The sequence below is a fragment of the Perna viridis genome, chromosome 2 (assembly GCF_037379345.1).
Source record: "Perna viridis isolate PV_CMFRI_1.1 ecotype Kerala chromosome 2, ASM3737934v1, whole genome shotgun sequence".
NCBI lineage: Eukaryota > Metazoa > Mollusca > Bivalvia > Mytilida > Mytilidae > Perna > Perna viridis.
This window is the reverse complement of record NC_142446.1, coordinates 4,309,397-4,333,790: the sequence shown is the minus strand read 5'-3', so window position 1 is coordinate 4,333,790 and position 24,394 is coordinate 4,309,397. Positions and strand designations below refer to the sequence as shown.

General features: G+C 32.6%; 1 protein-coding gene across 1 annotated transcript; it reads right to left on the bottom strand.

The window, feature by feature from the left end:
- Positions 1-1,101: 1,101 nt before the first annotated feature.
- LOC148623355 (zinc finger FYVE domain-containing protein 1-like) lies at positions 1,102-24,304 on the bottom strand. The gene is made up of 11 exons (XM_088565157.1): positions 23,577-24,304; positions 19,630-20,125; positions 18,138-18,340; positions 16,873-16,970; positions 12,951-13,059; positions 11,213-11,310; positions 8,683-8,797; positions 8,382-8,552; positions 7,755-7,926; positions 6,978-7,079; positions 1,102-3,534 (listed from the first exon to the last, which is right to left on the bottom strand). The coding sequence occupies exons 1-11, from the start codon at positions 24,228-24,230 to the stop codon at positions 3,302-3,304; spliced, it is 2,451 nt and encodes an 816-aa protein (XP_088421283.1). The 5' UTR covers positions 24,231-24,304; the 3' UTR covers positions 1,102-3,301.
- Between the last annotated feature and the right edge of the window lie 90 nt (positions 24,305-24,394).

The window sequence follows — 24,394 nt, the reverse complement described above, 5'->3', positions numbered from 1 at the left end:
GTAAGTGATAACCACCAAAATCGAAGCCTTCCTTTCCTGGTATGACACTGTGGTTTAATTTCATAAAGATCCAGTCTTTTACACTCAAGAAACTGTCTGGATAAGTTCAGATAGAATGTAAAATGAAGCAAAAACAAATACTGTCTAATGCAAGTTCAGATAGAATTCAAGGTGAAGCAAAAACCAATACTGTCTAATACAAGTTAAGATAGAATGTCAAGGTGAAGCAAAAACAAAAACCGTCTAATACAAGTTCAGATAGAATGCAAGGTGAGGCAAAAACATACTGTCTAATACAAGTTCAGATAGAATGCAAGGTGAAGCAAAAACAAGTATTGTCTAATACAAGTTCAGATAGAATTTGAAACATTAGAAATTGGAGTGGGATATTTAAAGATGGAAAAAAGTATGTAGAATCTGTTCCAAATCCCTTTTAGCAAGCTTTAATATACACACAATCAGGATTTTTACCCAAATGTTAGACATGTTCTTCTTCTATGAACTCGAACACTAGTAAGTGTTTGCTGTGAACATTTTTTTCCCCTGAGGCTACCAAAAACTTGGGGAAAGAGCATGCAAAAGTGTTATGATACTGCAGGTTCTTCCCATGCTCCATGTTCATCCAATTAAGATGTCAGCAAACCATTTTGACGTAACTGGCCATAGAAAACAAAAATTTGAAAAACATTTGCCACTGAGTCCATTTTGTAATCTGGAGGCTTAAAGTGATAATTGGATGTTTATCGACTTATTAATTTAAATAAATTTGTAAAAAAAATTGGTGACAATATTTGTCTTGAAATATAAAAAATATATAAAAAGAATCTAAGAACAAAAACTCTTTAAAAGTTTAAAACCTTTAAAAGAGGTCAAGCTATCTTGAAAAGCCCAGAATGTGAGGATTTTACACCAATTATCCCCCAACTTCTTGAGCATTTCCCTGACCCCCCTGCCCAGATCTTTATGCCTCACTCCCCTTGTCACATATTTCTGCCTCACTAAAATGATATGCATAGTAATGGCCTTGAACAGTATAAGGCTATAAACTTTGTAATTGTAAGTTAGACCATTGACCTATGATCATAAAGACAATACGACAAATTAAAGTTTCCATCTATTTATTTTCAAATATTAACAAGATGATGTAAATAAAATCAACAAAAACATGGCTATAGTATCACATTTGTCCATCATGTACTACCATGGTACATACTACATGTAATAAATGCTTGACACATCTGTTATATATTTAGCTAGACCAGACAATCATTAAAAATAAGTAAAATTATTTATCTTTTCATGTTGAATTAAGTTTGGTAAAAAATGTCATTTGATCAGTTAAAGAGAATAGCTGACATCTATTTGACTTCCCCTCCCCAGTTAAAGAGAATAGCTGACATCTTTGACTTACCCTCACCAGTTAAAGAACAAGACCCCATGTCACTTGTATTTCAAAATGAATTAGTCCCTTAAATCATATCACATCTACCAGTTGGACTTACATAAAGATGCTTCTTGTTTAGTCCTTCCTTAATGTAAATTTCACAGAAATTTATTCATTGCTACTCAAATAATTGTCTGGAACGAAAGATAATGATGATGACAACAAAGACATAATATTTTGAAGTTGTATAAAAAGAAGGATTCCCCCAAATATATGCTCTATATATACACTAAATGTAATGTAGTCTGTATGACACAACATAACAATGTAGTTTCCTTTGTGACATTTCATTGTCAGCTTTAGTAGAATGAAAAAAAACTAATTTCAAGCTATTAAAATTAATGTATAATAAAACAGTATAAGTTTTAAAATATAACAAGAACTATTGCACACCAAGAAGTGACAAAGATTCATCAGTCTAACAAGTTTCAATGAGAGACATTAATAAGAAAACAATAAGTTTGATAAGTAATATAGACATTGGTTTATCACTAAATTTCAGACTCAAAAGAGATATTGCAGAAATACTGCAGTCTACTATCACTTTCAATATCCTCTCAGAACACTTATTTTGAAACATCAGAATAATTCTGACTGAACCTCATATTAGTTCAAAGAAGACACAATGACATGTGACTGAATCTAATATTAGTTCACAGAAGACACACAGCAGACACAATTCTGACTGAATCTAATATTAGTTCACAGAAGACATTGCGTTTTAGAAAAAAAAATACATACCAGAAGAACAATATCATATCAAAAGAGGATAAATCTCTAATCTATGAAAGTTGTACAAGCATACATTAGTTGTACACATGAAAAAGTAGAAAAGTTGCACAATTGCTTCCCTGGAATGAATTGTGGCGAACAATATTTTTATAACCTTGCCTGGCATTAAACTAGATCAGACAGTCAAAGAACTAGGTACACTAAGGGATGTTTTTGGTCCTTTTCTAGACTGAATTTCTGAACATGGTAATAGAATGTTACCAATCTGCATTTTGATATGTACTTACTTTAATACAACAACATTACCATATTTGAATATTTTAGTTAGTTCTTGTTGAGTAATGACAAGTCAAGCTGAAGTTTTTGCAAAAATAGATAACATTTGGTACAAAAGTAATTTTTTTTTTCAAATTTGTGATGCCTTGCCATAGTAATGGATAATTTACTTCCTGGTTTAAGAAAATCAGCTATTTTGACCTATGATTATGACTTAAATGTGCAGTACAGATAAATTATAAATGAAATTTTTCAAGAAAATAAGGGGGTAAATGTCGCCGATAAATGTACCTCAACCTTTAAAGACAATAATGTTTGATGTTTAAGCTCATTCTACATATAGAAAAAATAAATCATGCATTGTAATTTTTCAGACTTAACATTCAGGTGAGGCTGGAAACCTTGCAGTTCAAAACAACTGAATATTGATTCTAAAGATATTGATATGAGTTTACCAAAGATCATAATTATTTTAATTGAGTTGATTTACACAATGTTATAATTACTACTTAAATATAAACTAAAACAAAGAAACAAATAATAGTACCAATGCAATATTTCATCTATTAATTATTCATAGGTCCAAGATCTCAAAGTGGACGTGTATTCTTTAAACAAGTAGTAGGACTGGGTGTGTGTGTATGTGTTTAAAATCTTTAAAAAATGAGTAAAGCTAAACATGTTTTGACTGGATGAAAAATTGTTTGACTGGTTCTTGTCACAATTTAACTAAATAAAATTACCCAGTAAAAAAGTATATGAAAAAGTAATACAATGTAACAACAAATTAAGAAAGTCTGTCAAATCAAAATAACCAGATAATATCCTGTACCTAGCAAAATACAACTTCTACACAGCATCTTTCTTATTATAACATTTTTGACAAACTCTGACAGCATAATCCCATCCCCTGAGAGGCACTGGTCGTTTATTATGTGAACAAGCATGACATACTCCTCCTCCACATGCTCTACAGTGATGTATTTTCAGCTTTGGTCCAAAAAAAGCTTCACAAACACAACATACCGTAATCTCCTCATCTGGTATCCAGTATGATGGCCGTGCTGATTCTTTAAGTATACCTATACAAAAACAAATATTAGGGCATAAAACTTAGGCAATATAATATCTCTGTGAATGCCACATACGTGCAACAAATGAGATTCATATACTTATCATATGAATCTAGTGTGATACATTAAAATTATGTTTCAGTAAACACACAATTATCATATACCAGTAGTAATCACATGATTTTCACAAACATATGATATTCACTACATACAATAATGGCATACATTTTTGTAGGTTTTAATTGGTCTGGAGCTGGCATGTCAGTTAACTGCTAGCAGTCCTTTGTTCATGCATATGTGGAAAGTATAATTAGTTTCATTATTTGTGTTTTAATTAGGACTCAGATCTTTTCAAACTGATTTTTAGGTATGTTTAATTATGTAATATTTTTTCCACAGTGGCCAGTTTCAAAAGAGGGAGGGTTGTGATCACACCAAAGTACTTTCTTTTATCCCACCACATTTTTTATGCCCATTCCAAGTCAGGAATTTCTGGCCTCTGAATGTCTTGTTTCACTGTACCTGTGTACCATGTTGTTTTGGTAACAGCTGCAGCCTGCCCAATGGTGTGATTGTTTCTTCATTGTTCATTGAAGACCAATGAGTGGCCTTGAGCTGACATTTTTTTTTAATCTAGGTGAAATTGTTGTTTCTTTGACATACTCATCATATCCATTCTCCTTATATGTTAACAAGCCTTAATCACGTCATGATTAATCATATGATTATTATATGAAACAAGTATCATTGATTATCATATTTTGGCACATTTGGCTGTGTACAGACAAGTAAAAAATACTAGATAAGTTGCTTTTATTTAATAGCTTATACACCCTCCAAATAATTATTGGTCTTAAAGAAAACTGTATTTTTTTAATATAGGTCCTATTTCAAATGCAATAAATTAACAATAAAATGTTTCACAGGAGGGCAGCTTGATACAACAGAGAGGTCAAACCCTGAACAGTTGGAGCAAGTAGTGACACAAAATTCATGCTTATTACAGCTTTAAATCTTGAATGTGATAAGGCACTGACACAGGATAAGGAGTTGACCAGAATCAAAATTGTCCCTTTTTGGCCCCTATAATTCCTAAAATGGTTCCAGACACAACCTCCACATATAATCCAAACCTTCCTTTGGGGGTATAGCACCTTGTGATTCAAGGATATATATATTCCTTATTATTCATGTTATCATCCAGATATCAGGAAAATACTGGTTTCTGGCCCCTTTTTGGCACCTAATTCCATCTAGTCTCAATATCCAATATTAATCTAAGTCTTCCTTTGGCCACCCATTCCTTAATTGTTCAAGACTTAACCCCAAAAATCAACCCCAGTCCCACATTTGTAGTATAGAATATTGTGAAACATTATCATAGAAATTCATACGCTTTTTTTTCTTTTATAAAAATCAATACCAATCATTTTTTAAAGATTTGGAACCTTCTTGTATAATGTTATAAAGATCAATCAACTACTATTCAGGGGCTGTTCTGGCTTCCAAAATTCTGTCACCAGAAAAATCGCCAATTGTTGACTGGTATATAGGACCAAGAAGGTTAATCCAACATATTATTTTCATCACCACACTGATGGGGTATCCCATCATTTATATACTACTAAAGCATTTGCCTGGTCTAACTATCACATGAAAACCCAGAAAAAATCCTTTTGAATTTAATACAACCCCATTTCAGAGCCAATGATCCAACATTATTGCATCATTTTATTGTTTTCAACCACCGAGCAGTCATTTCAAACCTCAACGAATGGAAGTAGTCAGAGTGATATTTTTAGAATAGGAAAAACCGCTAAGGAGACTTCAGAGTGTTTAACTTTACAAGGTAACACTAGAGAATTACTATTATGGACTAGGACCAAAACAGTGCACTGAATTTAGCTTTACATGTCCATAATTTGATAATTTCAGGCCAAGTCAGCTGTGGAAAAACTTTTTTTGTTAAAAAAATTGTCAATGATTTGAGATCAAAAGGTAATCACTATATTTTAACATGTCATGCATTTTTGCGGATCCAAAAAGGGGGTTTAAATAACCCCTCTATTTGTCAAATAAAAAAATCACAAACTGTGACATTGGTGAAGCCCAGTGTGATCCCTGCTATTCAAGTTTTCGCACAAAAACCAGAGGACATACCCAACACATACAATGACTGCATTTTTTTTAGGTCATTTTCATTCATTTTAAAGTTCATCTGCGACTCACTATTATCAAATAGAAAAACAAAGACGCCTTTGCAATCAAACAATTTACAGGACTGTCTAAGAAATTAGGGAGAATGATACCCCATAAATATAATTCACTGTCATTAATCAAGTAAGGCATGACTGAGAAATGAAATGATATCCAATGAAATTTGAAACTGATATGACAACTGTCTATAATTTTGGGATTATTCATCGTTTTCCTTACCAAACCTCCATTTAATGTATTTAACATTCTACAAAATTTCTGTAGCTCAAGTCTGTATAGCAAAGACAGCAGACGAGCCATGTAATAAAGTACCCCTAAGGAATATTGAAGCAAGTCCAACTTTCTTCAAATTTTTATGTCACTTTTTATATATTAAAATAAAATTTTACAAAAAATCTAAAACCTTTGGCCTTACACACGTCAATTACATGTATAAACATTGTAAATAAATACTAGCTGGGGGCAGCTTGATATGACAGCAGAGGGTGAAACCTGAAAATTTGTTCAGAATGACTTAATCTGTACCACATCATAAAAAAGTTTACAATCAAATAGAAAATCAATTTATATATATTTTTAAATGCAGACATTTAAAGCTAATCTGGACAAATTTTCCAAATTAATGAGCCCTTCATGATCTTTTTTTCAGATACTTAATAATCATGTATTGTCTGAATATTGTTTGACAAGATTCTGACCAGAATGAAAGTGGTTTAATAAGAACTGTAAATTTTGAAGTTATTCATAATAATTTATACAAAGTTGCAGAAAGTGTTTACTTCCAGCTGCATTCCTGTAAGGTAGGCAATAACCCTATTAATTCATAAAACATTCCTGTAAGGTAGGCAATAACCCTATTAATTCATAAAACATTCCTGTAAGGTAGGCAATAACCCTATTAATTCATAAAACATTCCTGTAAGGTAGGCAATAACCCTATTAATTCATAAAACATTCCTGTAAGGTAGGCAATAACCCTATTAATTCATAAAACATTCCTTGTTGTGGTACAACAGCAAAGAGATCCATACTAATGCTACTATTCTGAAACAAGTAAACTTCATTTTTTGCACTTTTAAGGCCTTAATTCCAAAATGATGCGCATCATAACCACCGAAGTGGATACCAGTCTGACATTTGAATATAAAGCATTGTGTAATAATATCATATAAATTTGAAATATTATGAATATCTGTTTTGGATTCCTTTTGGTTACTCATTCCATAATTTCTTACCAACAGGATAAGTAACAGTTGAGCCAACAACACTTATGGCAGATGTAAGAACTTCCCCAACCTTCCTGGCTGTAACCTGTGGCTCTTTTTTATCAGACAACTCTGTATAAAGTAAAGAAGTGTTATTTTCTTTGTTACCATAGGTTGATCACAAAATCATATAAATATACCTAATATTTACTTGAACTTGCTATTTTTTAGAAACTCTAACTCAAAAAAAAAAAGAAAGAGATACAATACTTCAGGAATCAGTTACAAATTTTACTTTATAAAATAAGAGCAAGCAAGGTATTCCTTTTTCAAATACCATCAAATATTGGTGTATATGTAGTACATTAATGAAAGACTTTTTATTTTTTCCTTTATAAACATTTATAGTGATATCATGGTAGAACCAGATAATGTAATAACTTCATTTAAGTCTATGATTGATAACACTCACTCACTACCTTAAATTACACAGAGAATTCATTTACTTTCTTCCATATCAATATTTGTGGTTGGAAGAGGGGTACTTGTGGATGCAGCTCAAATAAATATGTTTCACAATACTAACATATAGTAAGTAATAAAAATGCCAAATATATATTTATCAAAGTATTTCTGAGGATACATACATCTAGCTCAAGCAGAGATTTTAATCCTAAGAAGGCTATTTAAAGAATAGTTGATGAAGGAGGAGATTTATAATGAAACCACAAGTAATCATTGGAACATTCTGTCAAAAGAATTTTCACATTAAATTTTTTAATTGTATCTAAAACTAATATATACTACCAGAAGATTTATCTAAAGCATGGCAATCATCACACACTCGTACAAGAAAGTTCCAGCCTCTTTCTGGAACCAGTCGTTTTTTAGAAGAGCAATCATCGCAGAAACCTTCTCCACATGCACGACAATGATGCTTTTGTTCATTATCAAGCTCTTTTTGACATTTCTTACATTCCTAAAAATAAGAAGCAAAATCCCATTTCTTCTATAACTGGAATATAACTACATAATGCCATTATACAATGTGTAATGTTGTAATCAAAGATATATAATGTTATAATTGAAGATAAACAATATTATAATCAGAGACATACAATGTTTTTAATCAAGATATACAATGTTTTCAGCAAAAATATACATTGCCAATGTAATTATCAAAGATATACAATGTTTTAATCGAAGATTTTATTTATATTATGTAAACTCAGAATATAACATTGATTGTTTTCAGTTCAGAGTATCACATGTTTTCAAGTTAAAAATGCATCAAATATTGTTGTTAAATACCAGAGCTTAAAGTTGCTATATTGTAAATGAAAAATGATGCTTGAATTTGAATGAAAATTTAATCATTGCCCCAAGATTACACACAGTTGCAGCTATCTGCTGACTAGTATTGACGCTACTTACTATTATCTGAGAATTAGGAACCCAATAATCAGGAGCTATCTGATCTGTCATCCAATCAGAAATCATCTTCGTTGGTTTCTGACTAACACTTGTTACTGAATCTGCAATATACTGCACACCTTCAATCACCTTCCTAGCAGCATTACTAGTTCCCTGTAGGTTTTTGTAACCCTGTAAAATGCAAAAAGCATGCTGTAATGACTTTGATTTTGAGTTAGAGGCTATAATGATGTAATTTCTCTTAAATATGAAGTGTAAGCTTATGGAAGTAAAACTACAAAAAAGAAATCAATCAACTCACATCAGGCCAAACATGTCTGATCTCCACAGATACTATATCTTCCATATTTTTGTTACCATACCAGTGTTCTCTACTCCTGTATATCACTCCACAGTTAGGACACTCAAGTACTTCCCTATAAAAGTAGTAATATTTTATGTATTTGAAAAAGAATATATATCAATTGCATTAACAGCTATTAATAATATACATTACAAGTTGCTGCTAAAATGTGGCAATAACCTTACCATAGGGTACATACCCTGTCAGTGAGTATAGGTGTGTTGGTGCAGTGTTAATGTTTCTGACCTAGGGGTAATTAAATTATATTTAAGCTTGTTAAGTTTGTGCACAAGTCCCTATTAATATCTGGGATTTCTCACTCAAGTGTTGAGATATCACTTTTGCAAGTGAAGTGCCTGTGACATTGACAAAGTTCTCACTTTGATTAGATTATCAAATGAGTAAAGACAAGAGTGCTTGACATGACTTGAACATGTCAAAAACACAAATTTTATAGAAGAATGACTGATCTCTTACTTTGACCAAATTTCCCATATCTGACATAGCCTTAAAACCAATTATAAGGTAACAAAATTACAAAAAAAAATAGTCCAGTTGTAATTTACATGAACTTTCAAAAGTCAATAGGCCCATAATTTTTGTCAAATTTCAGTGGAGCAGGACAAAAGGTGTTCTTGATCTGTAGCCATTCAAGACATTAACATATTAAAAAATCAGCTCAATATCAGCAAATGCTAAGAAAATGTCTATAAAGATGTTATTGGAATGAAATATACTAATTCCAATACCTATGGGTGCACTATACAGTTACATTAAGGCGCACTGTTTCGCAAACCAAGTTAACCCGGTCAAATTTTGTAAAACTTAAAATTAAAAGTTGAAATTTGGTGGATATATTGTTTAAATGTAGTTAAGCATTTATACATAGACAGGTGTAATATATGTAATGGTAAACAGGTGTAATTTAAATGAAGAATGGTATCTGGAACGTTTTAGTCCCCTACCATATTAGCTTCTCTCCAGCCTCAAAACAGCTTCAGCTTTCTTTCAATAAAATAAGACCAAATTTTCAGAAATGACCTAACTGTATTGTACTACCTTATGGCAAGTTTTTGGGAACCCTATATCTGAAAAAAATAAGATTTTCACCATAGAAACCACAATTTCTTGTGTAGGTTAAGGTGCACTGAGTAAGAAAATGTAGTTTGTGTCAAGAAATTTAATTGTTTAGTGCAAAGAAGTCCTTAGCAACCAAATTGTCTGAAGTTTCATCATTTTGAATGTGACGTCATAGAAGATATTCTTGTATCTTCTTGCGATATGTGCTATTCTAACCACTTTTAAGTAAAAAATGTTATTTCTTTAGCTTATAATAAATAAAATGGATAACCAAACAAACTTTTTCTGTGCAAATAAGTTTTGCAATGCAGAAAAGAAAGTCCCCTACCGTATTAGTTTCTCTCCTCAGCATCAGTTGGCTGATTTTCAAAATACCTTATTTTGCACGAACTTTTGGAACTAAAATTGTGAGAGAATGAATTGAAAGGGTCTTATTATTTTTACCCTTTTTCCACCTACTCCATGCATGCTTTCATCCTGTGGTAGTGTCTAAGTGCCTGATATTTTATAAAACATAGTAATTGGCTGTTAGTTTTGGAAAGGCACCCAAGAGTTGTACTAAAACTCAGTAATATTTTTTTCAGTATGTTACCATGGCTACTGGGTTTTATAACAATAATCACTAAATTACTTATAAATGACTTGAACCTCCACACACCAAGGATTTAAAAAATATGCACTTTTTTATGACAAAACACTAGAAATTTCTGTGCGGACTGCCTCAAAACAGCTTTATTTCAACAAAATGAGACCAAATTTTCAGAAATGACCTCTCTGTATTGTACTCCTATAATTTTGTCTTACACCAGTTGAGGGAATGAAATGTTAGCAAGATCAGTAACCCATCAAGATAAAGTCACTTTAAAAAATCTATAAGCATATAGCAAAACAGTGACGAAAACTATTGGTAAAGGATAACCACATTGTGGATGGGGTATAGTGGTAATGAAAACTATTGGTAAAGGGTAACCACATGGTGGGTGGGGTATAGTGGTAATAAGAAACTATTGGTAAAGGGTAACCACATGGTGGGTGGGGTGTAGTGGTAATGAAAACTATTGGTAAAAGGTAACCCCATTGTGGGTGGGGTGTAGTGGTAATGAAAACTATTGGTGAAGTGTAACCACATTGTGGATGGGGTATAGTGGTAATGAAAACTATTGGTAAAGGAAAACCACATTGTGGATGGGGTATAGTGGTAATGAAAACTACTGGTAAAGGAAAACCACATTGTGGGTGGGGTATAGTGGTAATGAAAACTATTGGTAAAGGAAAACCACATTGTGGGTGGGGTATAGTGGTAATGAAAACTATTGGTAAAGGGTAATCACATTGTGGGTTGGGTATAGTGGTAATGAAGGTTAAAACATTTTTTTTCGACTAGCCCATCTATTAAAGGTATACATACCCAGTCCATACATATTTAGCCAGTCCCATCCACACATTATCTTTAGATTCTGATGTCTTTGGAACAACAACATTGACTTTGCCAGATAACAAGCAAGTCTAACAAAATAAATGTAATTTTCATATTATGAATTATAAGAGAACAGAATTTGTTCAAAGTGCTGTTAGCACTGGAGGTCTTTGATTCTTATGAAAATTGTAGCATGAACAAATTTTCAAAGATTACATGATGTAAAATAAAACTGTAATCATACATTTGTGTTTCCCATATTATTTAGAAATGTTTTTTTTCTTAATAAGTATAAACTGAACATCAATCTTTACTATGGAACATTCTCAAGGATCAAAAACCCCAAAAATGATAAATAAAATGCTTCACAAAGCACACTTAACCAGTTGAGTTAAACCCTGAACAGTTGGTGTAAGATTGGACACAACAGTCAAACTTGATATTGTTCTAAACTTTGCTTATTATTAAATGTTTGACTACATTTAAGATTCTGACCAGAATGAGTGGACAAAGAGTTTTAAATTTGCAATTAGACACAAGAAAATAAGAAATCAATACAAAGAAGTAGACAAACTAATGTTGGACCCCTTTATCCTTAAAAGATTAAAAGGTACTAGCCAATACCATTTAAATCCATCAAAACATTCCTTTTATGGTACCTTCTAGTACTACTTCATGGAGATCCATTTACTTTTATTATTACTCTAGTGTTTGCCCAGAAAACAGGAAAATGCTTGTTTCTGGCCACTTTTTTGCCCCTAATTCCTCTATACTTCAAGCTCTACTGTTTGTGTTTTGGCACCTTTCACCAAGATCCATACACTTATACTCAATTTATTGTTTTGACTTGAGCTGGAGGATGACAAACACAACTGATGATGACATTTAGGCTTTCAATAATTTTCATTAGCATTGTTGTGTAAGATCAAATATTTTTGTCCAAATGCAAAAAATTTGAATCATATGAAAATAATTTGGATTCCTACACAGCAATGATACTTAAAGTTACTGTAAACATTAATGCTGTGTACAAATTTTGCTTCTGCAACTTACTTCTTTTCACCCTCAAAACTAGTACACCTTAATATTAATTTATATGATTTGTCAAAATATGTTAGCCTGAGAATTTTCCCATATGAGGATTTCATTAGATCAACCAAGTTTTTAAAGAAAATTTAACATTCCAGCTTCTTAAATTCAACACAATTAAAAAATATACCTGAAGACCAATTGTTTATCCACAGTACAGGACTATTCACTAATAAGACAATCTTCTACCTCATTTTTGATCTTTAAGATAAACTTTTACCTCACTGAATCACAATTTATCTCCAAATCCATCCTGAAGACAAACTTCTACTGCACTATTCATCCTTAGCACAAAGTTCTAACTCATCCATCCTTAAGACAAACTTCTCCTCACAATCCACCCTTAAGATTACTGAAACTTCTACCTCAAAATCCATCATTAAGACAAATCTCACATCACCTACCTCACAATCCACCCTTAAGACAAACTTCTACCTCACAATCCATTCTTAAGACAAATCCCACATCTTCTACCCCACAATCCGTCATTAAGACAAATCTCACATCATCTACCTCACAATCCATCCTTAAGACAAACTTCTACCTCAAATCCATCCTAAATATAAACTTCTACCTCAAATCCATACTTAAGAAAAACTTCTACCACATGATCCACCAATAAGATGAAAGTTAGGAGTACCTTGCACAAGAAGACTTTGTTCTCATACTGATGTTGATATGTACAGCGTTTGTCAGTTTCATGGTTTTCTGACTCAGTACAATGGTCCATACTTTTTGTGCAACTTTCTCTGCAGTAAACAATTGAAAAGAGAAAATTAAATACACAATGTATATTGAACAAAATGTGAAAAAAAAAATGTTTGTCATCTAGGGTGCTTGTTTAGGGAGCTTCTATTGCATACTCTATGTAGTTTTACAGAAAAAACTGTTTGAAAAATAAGTCAGTTCTGTGCATAATATTTTGTTATTATACCTCAGTATTTAAAGTGAATAACAATAATTTTACTGAGGACGTTAACAGTTTAGAGAACTAATCTTTTCTTGGTTGCTGGGGATGTTAACAGTTTAGAGAACTAATCTTTTCATGGTTGCTGGGGATGTTCATAGCTTTGAGAACTATTTTTTTCATTGTTGCTGGAGATGTTCATAGTTTAGAGAACTATTTCACCTTTTTGGTAGCTTCGGCTGGTTAATAGTTTAGAGAACTATTCTTTTCATGGTTGCTGGGGATGTTAATAGTTTTGAAAACTATTTCCCCTTCATGGTTGTAAGAGCTGGTTAATAGTTTGGAGAACAATTTCCCCTTTATGTTTGCTGGGGGTGGTTAATAGTTTTGATAACTATTTTCCCTTCATGACTGCTGGGGCAGTTCAATAGTTTAGAACAGAACTATTCCCCAAGAAAAATAGCTATATTTTCAGATAAAATATCGATTTCTTGATGCATTTAACATGTAATTTATTATTGGAACTTTGGAACATGTAAGACATCAACTATTTTAACTCTATGAGCTGTTAAATCTAATATGTATATTATATTTACTAAAATGTTTGTTTTATAGCCCTTTTTTTTTGCTAATAACTAATAAAAAGCTTTGTGGAGCGCAGCACAATACCACAGCTGTCAAACTCTATTTACTTGAGGCAAGTATGGACACAATATTAGTTTTTGACACATTTTAGCATAGGGACTAACAGTTCATTATGGACACAAGAACTGGTTTGGAAAAAAAAAAGTCATTTTTTGTCCTCTCCAGGGCAATAACTCTTACATGAAGTTGTCTGACAACTTTGACCTCTTGGAGACTTTTGTAGGCCTTATAATAAAAATCATTTCAGCAATTGAAAGATATTGGCTAAGCCTAACGGTTTTGGAGATATATGCTACAACCACAATACAGCACAAATTTGAAATTCAATTAAACATTTTCAAAATTGGACTAAAAATAAACAAGAGGCTCCCAGGAGCCTGAATCACTCACCTGGTTAAATCTTTGCCTTTCAAGGGCAATAACTCTAACAACGAGTTGTCCGACAATTTTGACTCTTATGAAGACTTTGGTAGAACTTATCATAAGGATAATTTCATCAACTGAAAGTTTTATTCTATCTATTACAGTTTTCAAGATATTGGCTGAAAACTGCTAAATATAACTTTTTGCCTTTCAAGGGCAATAACTCTTACATGGAATCATCTGACAACTTTGATCATTGGAGGCTTTTGTAGGCCTTATAATAAGAATAATTTCAGCAATTGAAAGTCTTATTCTATCTATCATAGTTTTCAAGATATTTGGCTGAAAACTGTAAAAAAAAACAACATCATTTTTGTCCTCTCAAGGGCAATAACTCTTACATGGAGTCTGACAACTTTGATCTCTTGGAGACTATTGTAGGCCTTATAATAAAAATCATTTCAGCAATTGAAAAATATTGGCTAAACCTAACGGTTTTGGAAATATATGCTACTACTGTCTGACCCCTGTGTTCTATTCTTGGTAAAGATGGCCATGTTTTTTTAACCGATCAAAAATCCAGTGATTTTGTTTACGATACCCTAAAAAACAAGAATACCAACTTTCAGTGAATACTGTACAGTATTTTCTGAGGAGATTTTTTAAAGTAATAACAAAAAAAAGTCCAAAAAGGGCAATAACTCCAACATGAGTCAACAGATTTTCACCAAAATTTGACCACAAATAGATCTCATCATTCTGAATACTTTTAACTAATGTAAGGATTCGGTTAAACCCTAACAGTTTTGGAGATATATGCAAAAATCTGCTGTCTGACCCCTATGTTCTATTTTTCACAAATCAAAAATCCAAACAGCCATTTTTTTTAGCATACCCTAAAAACAAAAATACCAACTTTCATTGAATTCTGTATAGTAGTTTCTGAGAAGAAATTTTTTTAAAGTAATAACATCAAAAACAGGAAAAACATCAAAAAAGGGCAATAACTGCAACATGGGTTAGGTCTCACTAACCACTTCCGGGTCAAATGGCCACCCCCCTATGTAGTACCAAAAACACACTGAACCTAGACATATGCATTGTAAGTGCATTATTTGTGTGTATTATGATTAAAAGTAGTCAAAATAAAGCTGAGAATGTGTACTTTAAAATCATATATGTAATTAACTACAAAAGTGTATGAATATTGTTTACATGTGTGAGTAATTTGCCTCCATGCTGTCAGTTAGCAGAACAGGTAAAAATGTGGATTTTCAGTATTATTTATTCAAGTAAATTTTGTGAAGAATTTCTACTATCATCGTACCATTAGCATAATGATTTTGGAAGCCTTATTTTCCAAGCTTCGCAACGGTATGCAGCTTTAAGATGTCATTTGTCCTGGGAATTCACAGTGAGACTTTGAAAATTACTTTTTTAACATGTAAAGTAATGGAAACGTTAGAAGTGGTTAGTGAGACCATAAATTAAATTATGGCATATTTCAGAGAAATGCATAATTTGGGGAAAATTGCCTTTCCTGGTCATTATTTCCATTTTCCCATAAAATCAGTATAGTGATACTGGTAATCTGGCTATATTTTAAGAGGTGCATTGTGCAAGGTATTTTAAAAAACAACATAGCAACAAGATTTTTATCAGTAACAGTGACTCATAACTTGACGTCATCCATGAAATACACAACGTCACTGCTTGGGATATTCAAAGTACTCAAATAGTCACACAGCACAGACTTAGAATCACAAAGTAATAAAATAGGTATGATATAAATTGTTGAAATCTGTCCTTTTTTCATAATGATAAATGATATTTGCTATTACAACTTCTTGAATTATCATAGGTATCACTTTGGTGTGACAAGTTAGTTAAAATTGTAATTTTTTAGTAATTTAGGGAAAATATCACTGAGGGGCATGATATAAAAATGACCATTTCTTTGTATTCCTATGTCTGATTTTGATAGTTTTGGTCTTATTAGACTCACAATACCACAAGCTTTCATAAAATGTAAAAAAAGAAAAACATAAAAACTCATACATTGTTTTTAATTTCACTAAAATTTGACCACATATAGATCTCATCATGCTGAATACTTTTACCCATGTCAGAATTTGGTTAAACCTAATAGTTTTGGAGATATATGCAAAAATCTGCTGTCTGACCTTTATGTTCTATTTTCAGTAACAATGGGCATATGTTTTAACGGATCAAAAGTCCAAACAGTCATCTTGTGCAGGATACTCTATGGAACAAATATTATAAGTTTCATGCAAATCTATTCAGTAGTTTCAAAAAAGAACATGTCTGATGAATTGTTAATGAGGACGACTAAAGACGCCAAGTGATGGCAATAAAAAAGTCAATTTTTTTTAGGGGGGGGGGGTGGTAGCCCTATTGACCTCCAATTTTAGGGGGGCGGTAGCCCTATTGACTGTTTTGTGATCATTAAATCTAATTTTTCAAATATCTATTTTAATGTAATGAAGTGTCACATTTTTTGTTGAGTTTATAACTTTTTAAATTTGAGGTACTTCCCATTTTTCTAAGTTGATACATTTACAGGTTTATTTCACAATTTACTTGTGACTGTTCAATTTTACCTAATATCAAAATTGAGTACACTTACCTACATGACAAACACTTAATAGGACAAGAAAATATTTGATCAGGAAATGTACCCATTTCAGGTCTGTCTAGCTTTCCACTAAATCTGTTGTTTAAGTTCTGTAAATAACAAGGAAGAAAATGTCTAAATCTAATACACATACTTTTATTGGTACAAATTTATTACCCGAGTTCAGTTTATTTGAAGTCAAATTAAAATGAAATAACCCCTACCTGCGATATTATAATCTCCAACTAGTATACATTTGTTTCATAAGATATTTTAAACCTGGGTCAATATTCTGTTGGGATCCAAAATATTGTATGACAGCGGTGTTTAAGCTATTGCTAAAGCAAAAAAAAAATATGTTTGTTTCCTATTACAAGATTGACCTGGATATGTATTGACTGAAATTTCAGAAAAATTGTATTATGTATTGAATTTGTCCCAAAATTATAGACAAAATTCATTAAAACATACTGAATAAATGCTTACAAGGTGCACTTTGATAAGTCTGCAAATGACACATCCTGCATGTGGGAGTATGGACACACCATTCAAGCATGATACAGCTTTGAATTTTAATTGTGATTAGACATTTGACACAGGATTAGAATTTGACAAGAATCAAAGAGGCCCTAATTCATAAATACATTAATGGTTTCAGTCACAACCCCTACCTTTGGTTGTATGGCACTATTTGGAACAAATTCAAAGAGATCCATTCCTTTTGCCTAAAGTTCACAGACGATTATTTCTGATGCTAGCTGAACAGAAGCCTGACTTCCTACTCAGTATCAGAAAGTAACGGTATAAAGGCTATGGGGTAATTTAAAGATAAAAAACATCTTTTCCCATCCACGCTGCAAGCACATGTCGGGCAAGATGTAAACATGGTGGCTTGACGGCAGCTAAAAACAAAAGTAGAATTAAAACTGTTCATACTTGGCTCATATGTTTATTTTTCTTGAATTCAGTTCAAGAAATGAAAATTAAAAATATAACAAATATTTTTTAACTATTAGTATTGAACAGTGAAGTGAAGTACAAAAACTCCATTTAAAAAATAATACTAATCTAATTTGTTTAATGATGCCTTCAGGCATCACATAGCCATAGCCTGGTGATGTCTTGATGCATCATGCGCCTTGAATGGGTTAATATTTAAGTAATTGAACAAAACCAAGTATCTACAGAAAAGATCATACATCCCACAGATAAAGACAGTGCCATACCATTATATGACAGCAAATGTTTTGCAAATGTATAAAAACGTTAAGACTTACCTGAAGGGTTTTGTAAATTATATAGGGTTGTCTAGATGCTCTATTTGTCTTGTCAGCTAGTATTTTTTCTAGAACAATTCTGAGTTTACTGAAATCAGTTGGAGGTTGGAGAGTTTTCACACCTACATAATGCAAATCTTTGAAATTAAAAGAGCATCCTACATCACTGAACTTCTTCCATAGCTGGTGCTCTCCTGTTCCCTCTGAAAGTAAGCCAAACACACTCAAAGGACACTTAATTGCTACCCAAGGTCATGTGTAAACATTAAACAATAAGATTAGAAATTCCTTGAAGTCAGTAAGGTATGAGTTTAATTAAAATGAAACAATTTGAACTACAATAATTCTTCACAATTTACCAGCCATCATTGAAAGATAAAATGCTTTGTATGGTGCTGCTTAATGAACCCTGAACAAATGGGGAAAGTATGGACTGATTTTGGATTGACATTAAGCAATTGACACAGGATAAAAATTTGACCAGAATTTGTATACATTTTTGTTGTCTACTGCAAAACATAATATACATCTTGTTTCCATAGTTTATTGAAGTTGACTGAAACGAACGAAAACAAGATGGAATGAGTACTCTTACAAATCAATAATCAGGATGGCTACTTTTTGGCTCCTAATTCTTAGCCAGTTCAAGTTAGGCACAAACTATTTTCTTTTTGTTGCATTGGAATTTTTTTTTCTTACAAGCGAAATTTTTTTTTTCAGCAACAGCTGCAGTTTAAAATTTGTACTTGTAAATCTGTATTGTTAAGAATTGAGGGGGGATATAGAATTATAATTTTTTCTGTCCATGGCTTAGTAAAAAATTTTGTTTTGCTCAAATCACTGATTTTGGCCATATAATGGTATCATGCTGATTATCAGTATGATAGCATTACATGTATATGACCCAGAATTTTTGCAGGCAAATAAAAAAGGGCAATACATGTAAGTCCTACAAGGATTAAACTGATGAGCTTACAATGCTGCATGATTTATCAGTTGTTCTTCTCTATATGAAATCCAAAAAGTGTGAAAAAAAGTTTCATCATGTCCATGGTTTTAGAGGAAAAGAATTTTGTAAAATGATAACTGATGACAATGGATGCCAAATAATGGCATAAGCTCACATGGAAAGTAAGGTGATAATACCTTTATACTGACACAACATTCAATGCATTCTAAAAATACTGAAAACATTGATCTAAACAACATAAATGATGTTTTACTTTCAATACTTTCAAATCATGCCAATTACAAGCTCAGATTGAATTCTTCAATTTGCAAACTTTTTTACATTTGATACTTGCTCAAATTTGAAGATAAAAATTTTGGTACAGACCCTGTTTCTGATGTTTCACATTTAAAAAAAAAAGTTAAAATCATGAAACAGTGTCATTAAATAACCTATTTTGTAGTTCATTCAGGATTTAATATGCAGTTTTGTTGTGGTCATACATGTATAATTATGTTTTTGTATGATTCAACATACATTTACCTTGATAAACATCGGTATTGACAGTCTCATGGAAAACAATCACTGCTGGAGTTAAGTCTGCTAACGTTTTCCCAATTCGCTTTGCCATATCCTGAAGTTCTGTTGAGAAATATTTAGTGTAAGCTGTTGAGGCATCACATAAAAATTGGCACATATCAGTGTGCAGTCTTTCGGCTCTTGTACGGTAAATGATAATGTCTGACACGGCCAGAACTTTAAGAAGAAGTCTAGAACGTTGATTATGATTGGATGTTAACCCAAGCATTCCTTCTGTATCAATAACAACAGTTTTGGTTTTTGGGTCAAAGGCTGCCCATACACCAATTGTACAAGACTTTTGTTCAGCTGATGTTTCAAATACTTCTCTTCCACCAAAAAATGTATGGTTCAAAGTGAATGACTTTCCGTCTCCAGTATTACCAAAGATAGAAACTACCTTGACTAAATTATTGCTGTCACAGTTTAACTTTTGCAAAAAATCCTCACAACTAGTCACCTATCAAAGAAAAAAAATGCATTTTTATTAATTCATAATTCATAGAATTGAAAACATCATGAATCAGGTATATAATGTATATAAAAACATTTTGAAGTAAACAATTTACTTCAGGATATGTAACAATGTTAAACTCTCAGGACCCTGAATCGTTCACCTACAGGTACATGTAGTTCATTTTTTACAATTCAAGGACAACAACTCTAACTAGGAGTCGTCCCACAACATCAAAAACCATGGGGTTGTTCAGTAAAAAAAATTGAACTGTGCTTATTTTAAAAAGTAGAAAAGGTTTTGTAGTAATGATTTTATTCAGAAAAGATCTTGTTCGTGGAAGGTTTAACTTTCGAAGAAGCCAAATAATCCTCAGTCATTCAATATACATGTAGTTTGCAAACAGAAAACAAATAAACTTTGGCAAGTTCATTACATTTATTGCATCACCTGGCCATGCTCCAAGTTTTTAGTGGAGACCTGGTTGCTCATTTACTTTTTCATTGAACATGTTACATGCATTTTGGTAATTTCATGTTCTTTGTTGTGCAGGTTAGTTTTCCCTGTCTAGTCTCTATCCTTGTAGAAATTCTTTTGATTTCCACTTGAATCTTGGTTCCCCTATTACTCTTGCATACCATGATGTAAAATGTTTTAGGAAATGTAACAAATATTTAAGGTTGCAGCTACCAAATTTCCAAAATCATCAATATTTTAAAGGAATAGAATTTCCTATAACTATTACAAACAAAACGTTCTGCAACTACACAGTACTGTTGAAAACACGAAAAATTAAAAAAAAATGAAATAAAAAAATTGGAAGGGAGGTAACTGACATACACTTTTCTCATGTTTTCATTTGGAAAGATGAAAAACATTTGTCATTCTATGCAGTTCAGTATACTATAACAGTATGCTGTACACTATCAAAGAGATTCATAGTATTAACTTGAGTATAAATATACATGTACATGAAGATGAATTTAGTGAAACATTTTTTTGGTCACTTTCTGGTCCCTAGTTCCAAAACAGTTTGGGCCGTAAATTTAATGGCATAAAACCCTAAACCAATAAAACTATTCCTAGATACAGAAACTAATGTATAGACCAAAAACAAGGAGCGTAAGGACAACTGACACTGACAAGAAAATGAGATTTTTTTAAACACAGATTTTGGGGTTTAAATTGAATCCAGGTCTGTTTGCCCTGAATCTAGCCCTGAATCTTGTTGGCTCTAGCACCCGATCACCTTATTACTTTTCTGCCCTGAGTCCATACAGACTATATAGTCTATGACTTAAGCACGAGTATCTTCTCCATTTATAACCCTGGCAACAAAAAGAGGTATATGTATATTTTTGTTGTTGTATTTGAAAGAGTAATCAAGGGAACCAAGATTCTAGCTGAAATCAAAAGTAATAGCATGCAGGTAGGGTAACCCTGAATATAGAAAATCAGCTGAATACTGTAAGCTCTTACACTATTGGCTACAGAGAGCATGTAATGCTTTTACATACATGTATGTTTAACATTATACATGTATAACTTCCATTCATATGCATTCATGAGACACTATAATGAAATGTTTGTTTGTTTGTTTGTTGGGGTTTAACGTCCGAGCAGCAATATTTCAGCTATATTCAGACGATGAACATGAAATGGATGATAAAATGAACAATGAAATGACAAAAAAGGATGGGACACAAGGATAATAGAGTCGACAAATTTTGATTGCCACTGGAAAAAGGGGGGATGGGTAAGGTCGGACAATTTAGCCTCCTGTGGCGGAGCGCAAAGGTTCCTACTCCTATCATCCACATACCACAGCAGGGGTCTTTAACGTGCAAGGAATGTGGCATCTTTCCCAACACGGTGCACCACTATGGTTTGCGGTCAGGTTTTCCGTATTATAGCCTGACAACCCCAGCATATAACACGCCAGGGGTACCCCATTCCACCACCTGGGGCACACATCCCAGTTGCTCTGTGGGCAGAGCGCCTAGCCCCTGGCTAGGTTTCTGAGCACTATTTAGTCGCCTTATACGACAGGCTTAGCGCTGCTGCAGGCCTATTCTTTTAACACCCGGACCTGCACGGGGCCTATAATGAAATAGTTTTATCTTCAAAAACTGAAAGTCTGTTACCTAAAAATAAATTCTAAGAAAATACAAAAGAGACCAATCACCTATATACCTGTCCTCAACTTGTATGTGTAAGTTAATTATAATAAATTGACGTGCATCATTTAGTTTTGTTTAATGGGTTGTTTATATAAGCACACACAACTGGTAATTGAATTAAAATTGATTACCCAAGCCCAAGAATATCTCATAGGTGTCAGTTTGTCTGCGTGCATTAATTCACATTACTAGTGTTTTCCCAGATATTTGTAAAGGCATGGTTATTCATGTGTTTTGAGGGCACTCAATCATTACAAATGGAGGCATATATCTGCAATAAACAGTATTGAAAAAATGCTATTTTCTGTATGGGTGCACAATCTCAAGTCAATCTTGATCTACATATTCATGTGAATTTCTCAAAAAAGGCTGAACAAAACAAAAAAAAAAACACATTTGGACAAAGGCTAAAATCATTATCGACCTTAAAAACCGAACAATAATATGCTAAATTTTTTTAATTGCAATATAGGGCAAAAAGTATATCATGTCATTGGTGACAAAACGCACTCCAACTAAATTTTGACCCGAAATCATGCCACTAATGCATTTAGTTTACACTCAAGTTTGATGTACAAAAATAAAATGATAAATAATTTTTTTGTAATTTTGATACAAAGTTAAAGGGAAGTAAAGGAATTTTCCCAGCAGAAATTTTTACCAGCATTTTTATAGACCATTAATCGTATGTATTAAAGTCACACTTGAGTGATCAAGAGATCGACATTTACTCCAAGTACCTGATTAGTGTAATTGGCAAATTAGGTGATTGTTTACACAAAATGTTGACACCTGTTGCGAATTAAAAGATTGGTGCAGCACCATGCTTAATTGGTCTGGGGAAATCTCTAATAAATATATGTCAAAATAACTTCATGATTTGTTTGTTAACTTATTATAAACAGAGCAGTTTATACATGTAAGTCACTGGAACCAGGGACTGTATAAAATACTCCTTGCTGGCACCAGTAATTCTCTATGCAGCATCTATGTAGTAAGTATTTTCAACATTGTCCTCATTTCTATTCTTCAATTTTATGTACATTTTTTTATAAAAATATTATAATAAGGTAAACAAACTTCAAGGGTGAATGATCCCTGGGGCCAGAATGTTAGCAGAATAAGTGATCAAAATTGTGTAAAACACTCTTAAATTGTGTTAGTTGGCAGGTATACATCATTGAGATATAATATATTTACCCCAACTAGAAAAGGCACAGTCAAGAACAATAATGTATCATGCAGATACTTTGTCCAGCTTACATGTTCACATGTACCTTTAAAGACTCTTGATCATCAATCAGCATAAAACTTGACACCTCCTCATTTTCACTATCAAGCATACTTTCAGCTAAATCATTGACCAAATCTTCACAGCTTGCCTCAGCACATAAGTCTGGAATATTAACAGGGTGGATTCTTGTTGAATTGATCATAGTTGTACTAGCCTCCTCTTGTGGAAATGACACATAAGTTAGGGAATCATCATCAGAGATGGGTGACAAGGGTTGTATGTTCATCTGAGATTGTTCATATAATAAAAGTTCCCGTGATTGATGTTCTTTAAATGAAATCTTTCTATGAGTTTTCTTGGATGGTAGTTTATGATAATTATCGAAGCAATAATTACAAAATCTAGCACAACAAACTTCACACCACAAATCAGCAAAGTTTTCCTGGATGCAACTTTTTGAGGGCAATACACATTTAATGTCACATAAGTCTGAAACAGGGGGTTTCTCAATAGGTCTTTTTTCATGAAACTCAAAACTAACATTTGCTGAATGAATGGCCTCTGAACAGTCTTCACACTGGTCAGTGCCACAGTCTACACAATGATTGTTAGCAATAGTTGTCTCTGATCTGCAACATAACTTTTCTGAACAGAAACGTTGAGAAGTTTTTGTCCTAAACTTTCTTACACTTGTCATAGTTTTCAATCATCGTAACTTTCGATTAGCCTTCTGTATCATGAAAATGTGAATCATTCAAAACTTCAATGTAAATTAGGCGCTTGAAATACTCTCTAGCTTTTTTCAACAAACAATGGACTAGTCTTTGAGCTTCCGAAAGAAATTCTATACTGTTAAACGTT

Bases quoted from the DNA above. Each gene is read 5' to 3' on its own strand.
- LOC148623355 (XM_088565157.1), bottom strand. From the start codon at position 24,230: ATGACAAGTGTAAGAAAGTTTAGGACAAAAACTTCTCAACGTTTCTGT. The intron at 16,971-18,137 runs GTAAGTCTTAAC...TGTTATTTACAG, and splicing joins TAATTTACAAAACCCTTCAG to AACTTAAACAACAGATTTAG. The intron at 8,798-11,212 runs GTATGTATACCT...CTACTTTTATAG, and splicing joins GCTAAATATGTATGGACTGG to GGAAGTACTTGAGTGTCCTA.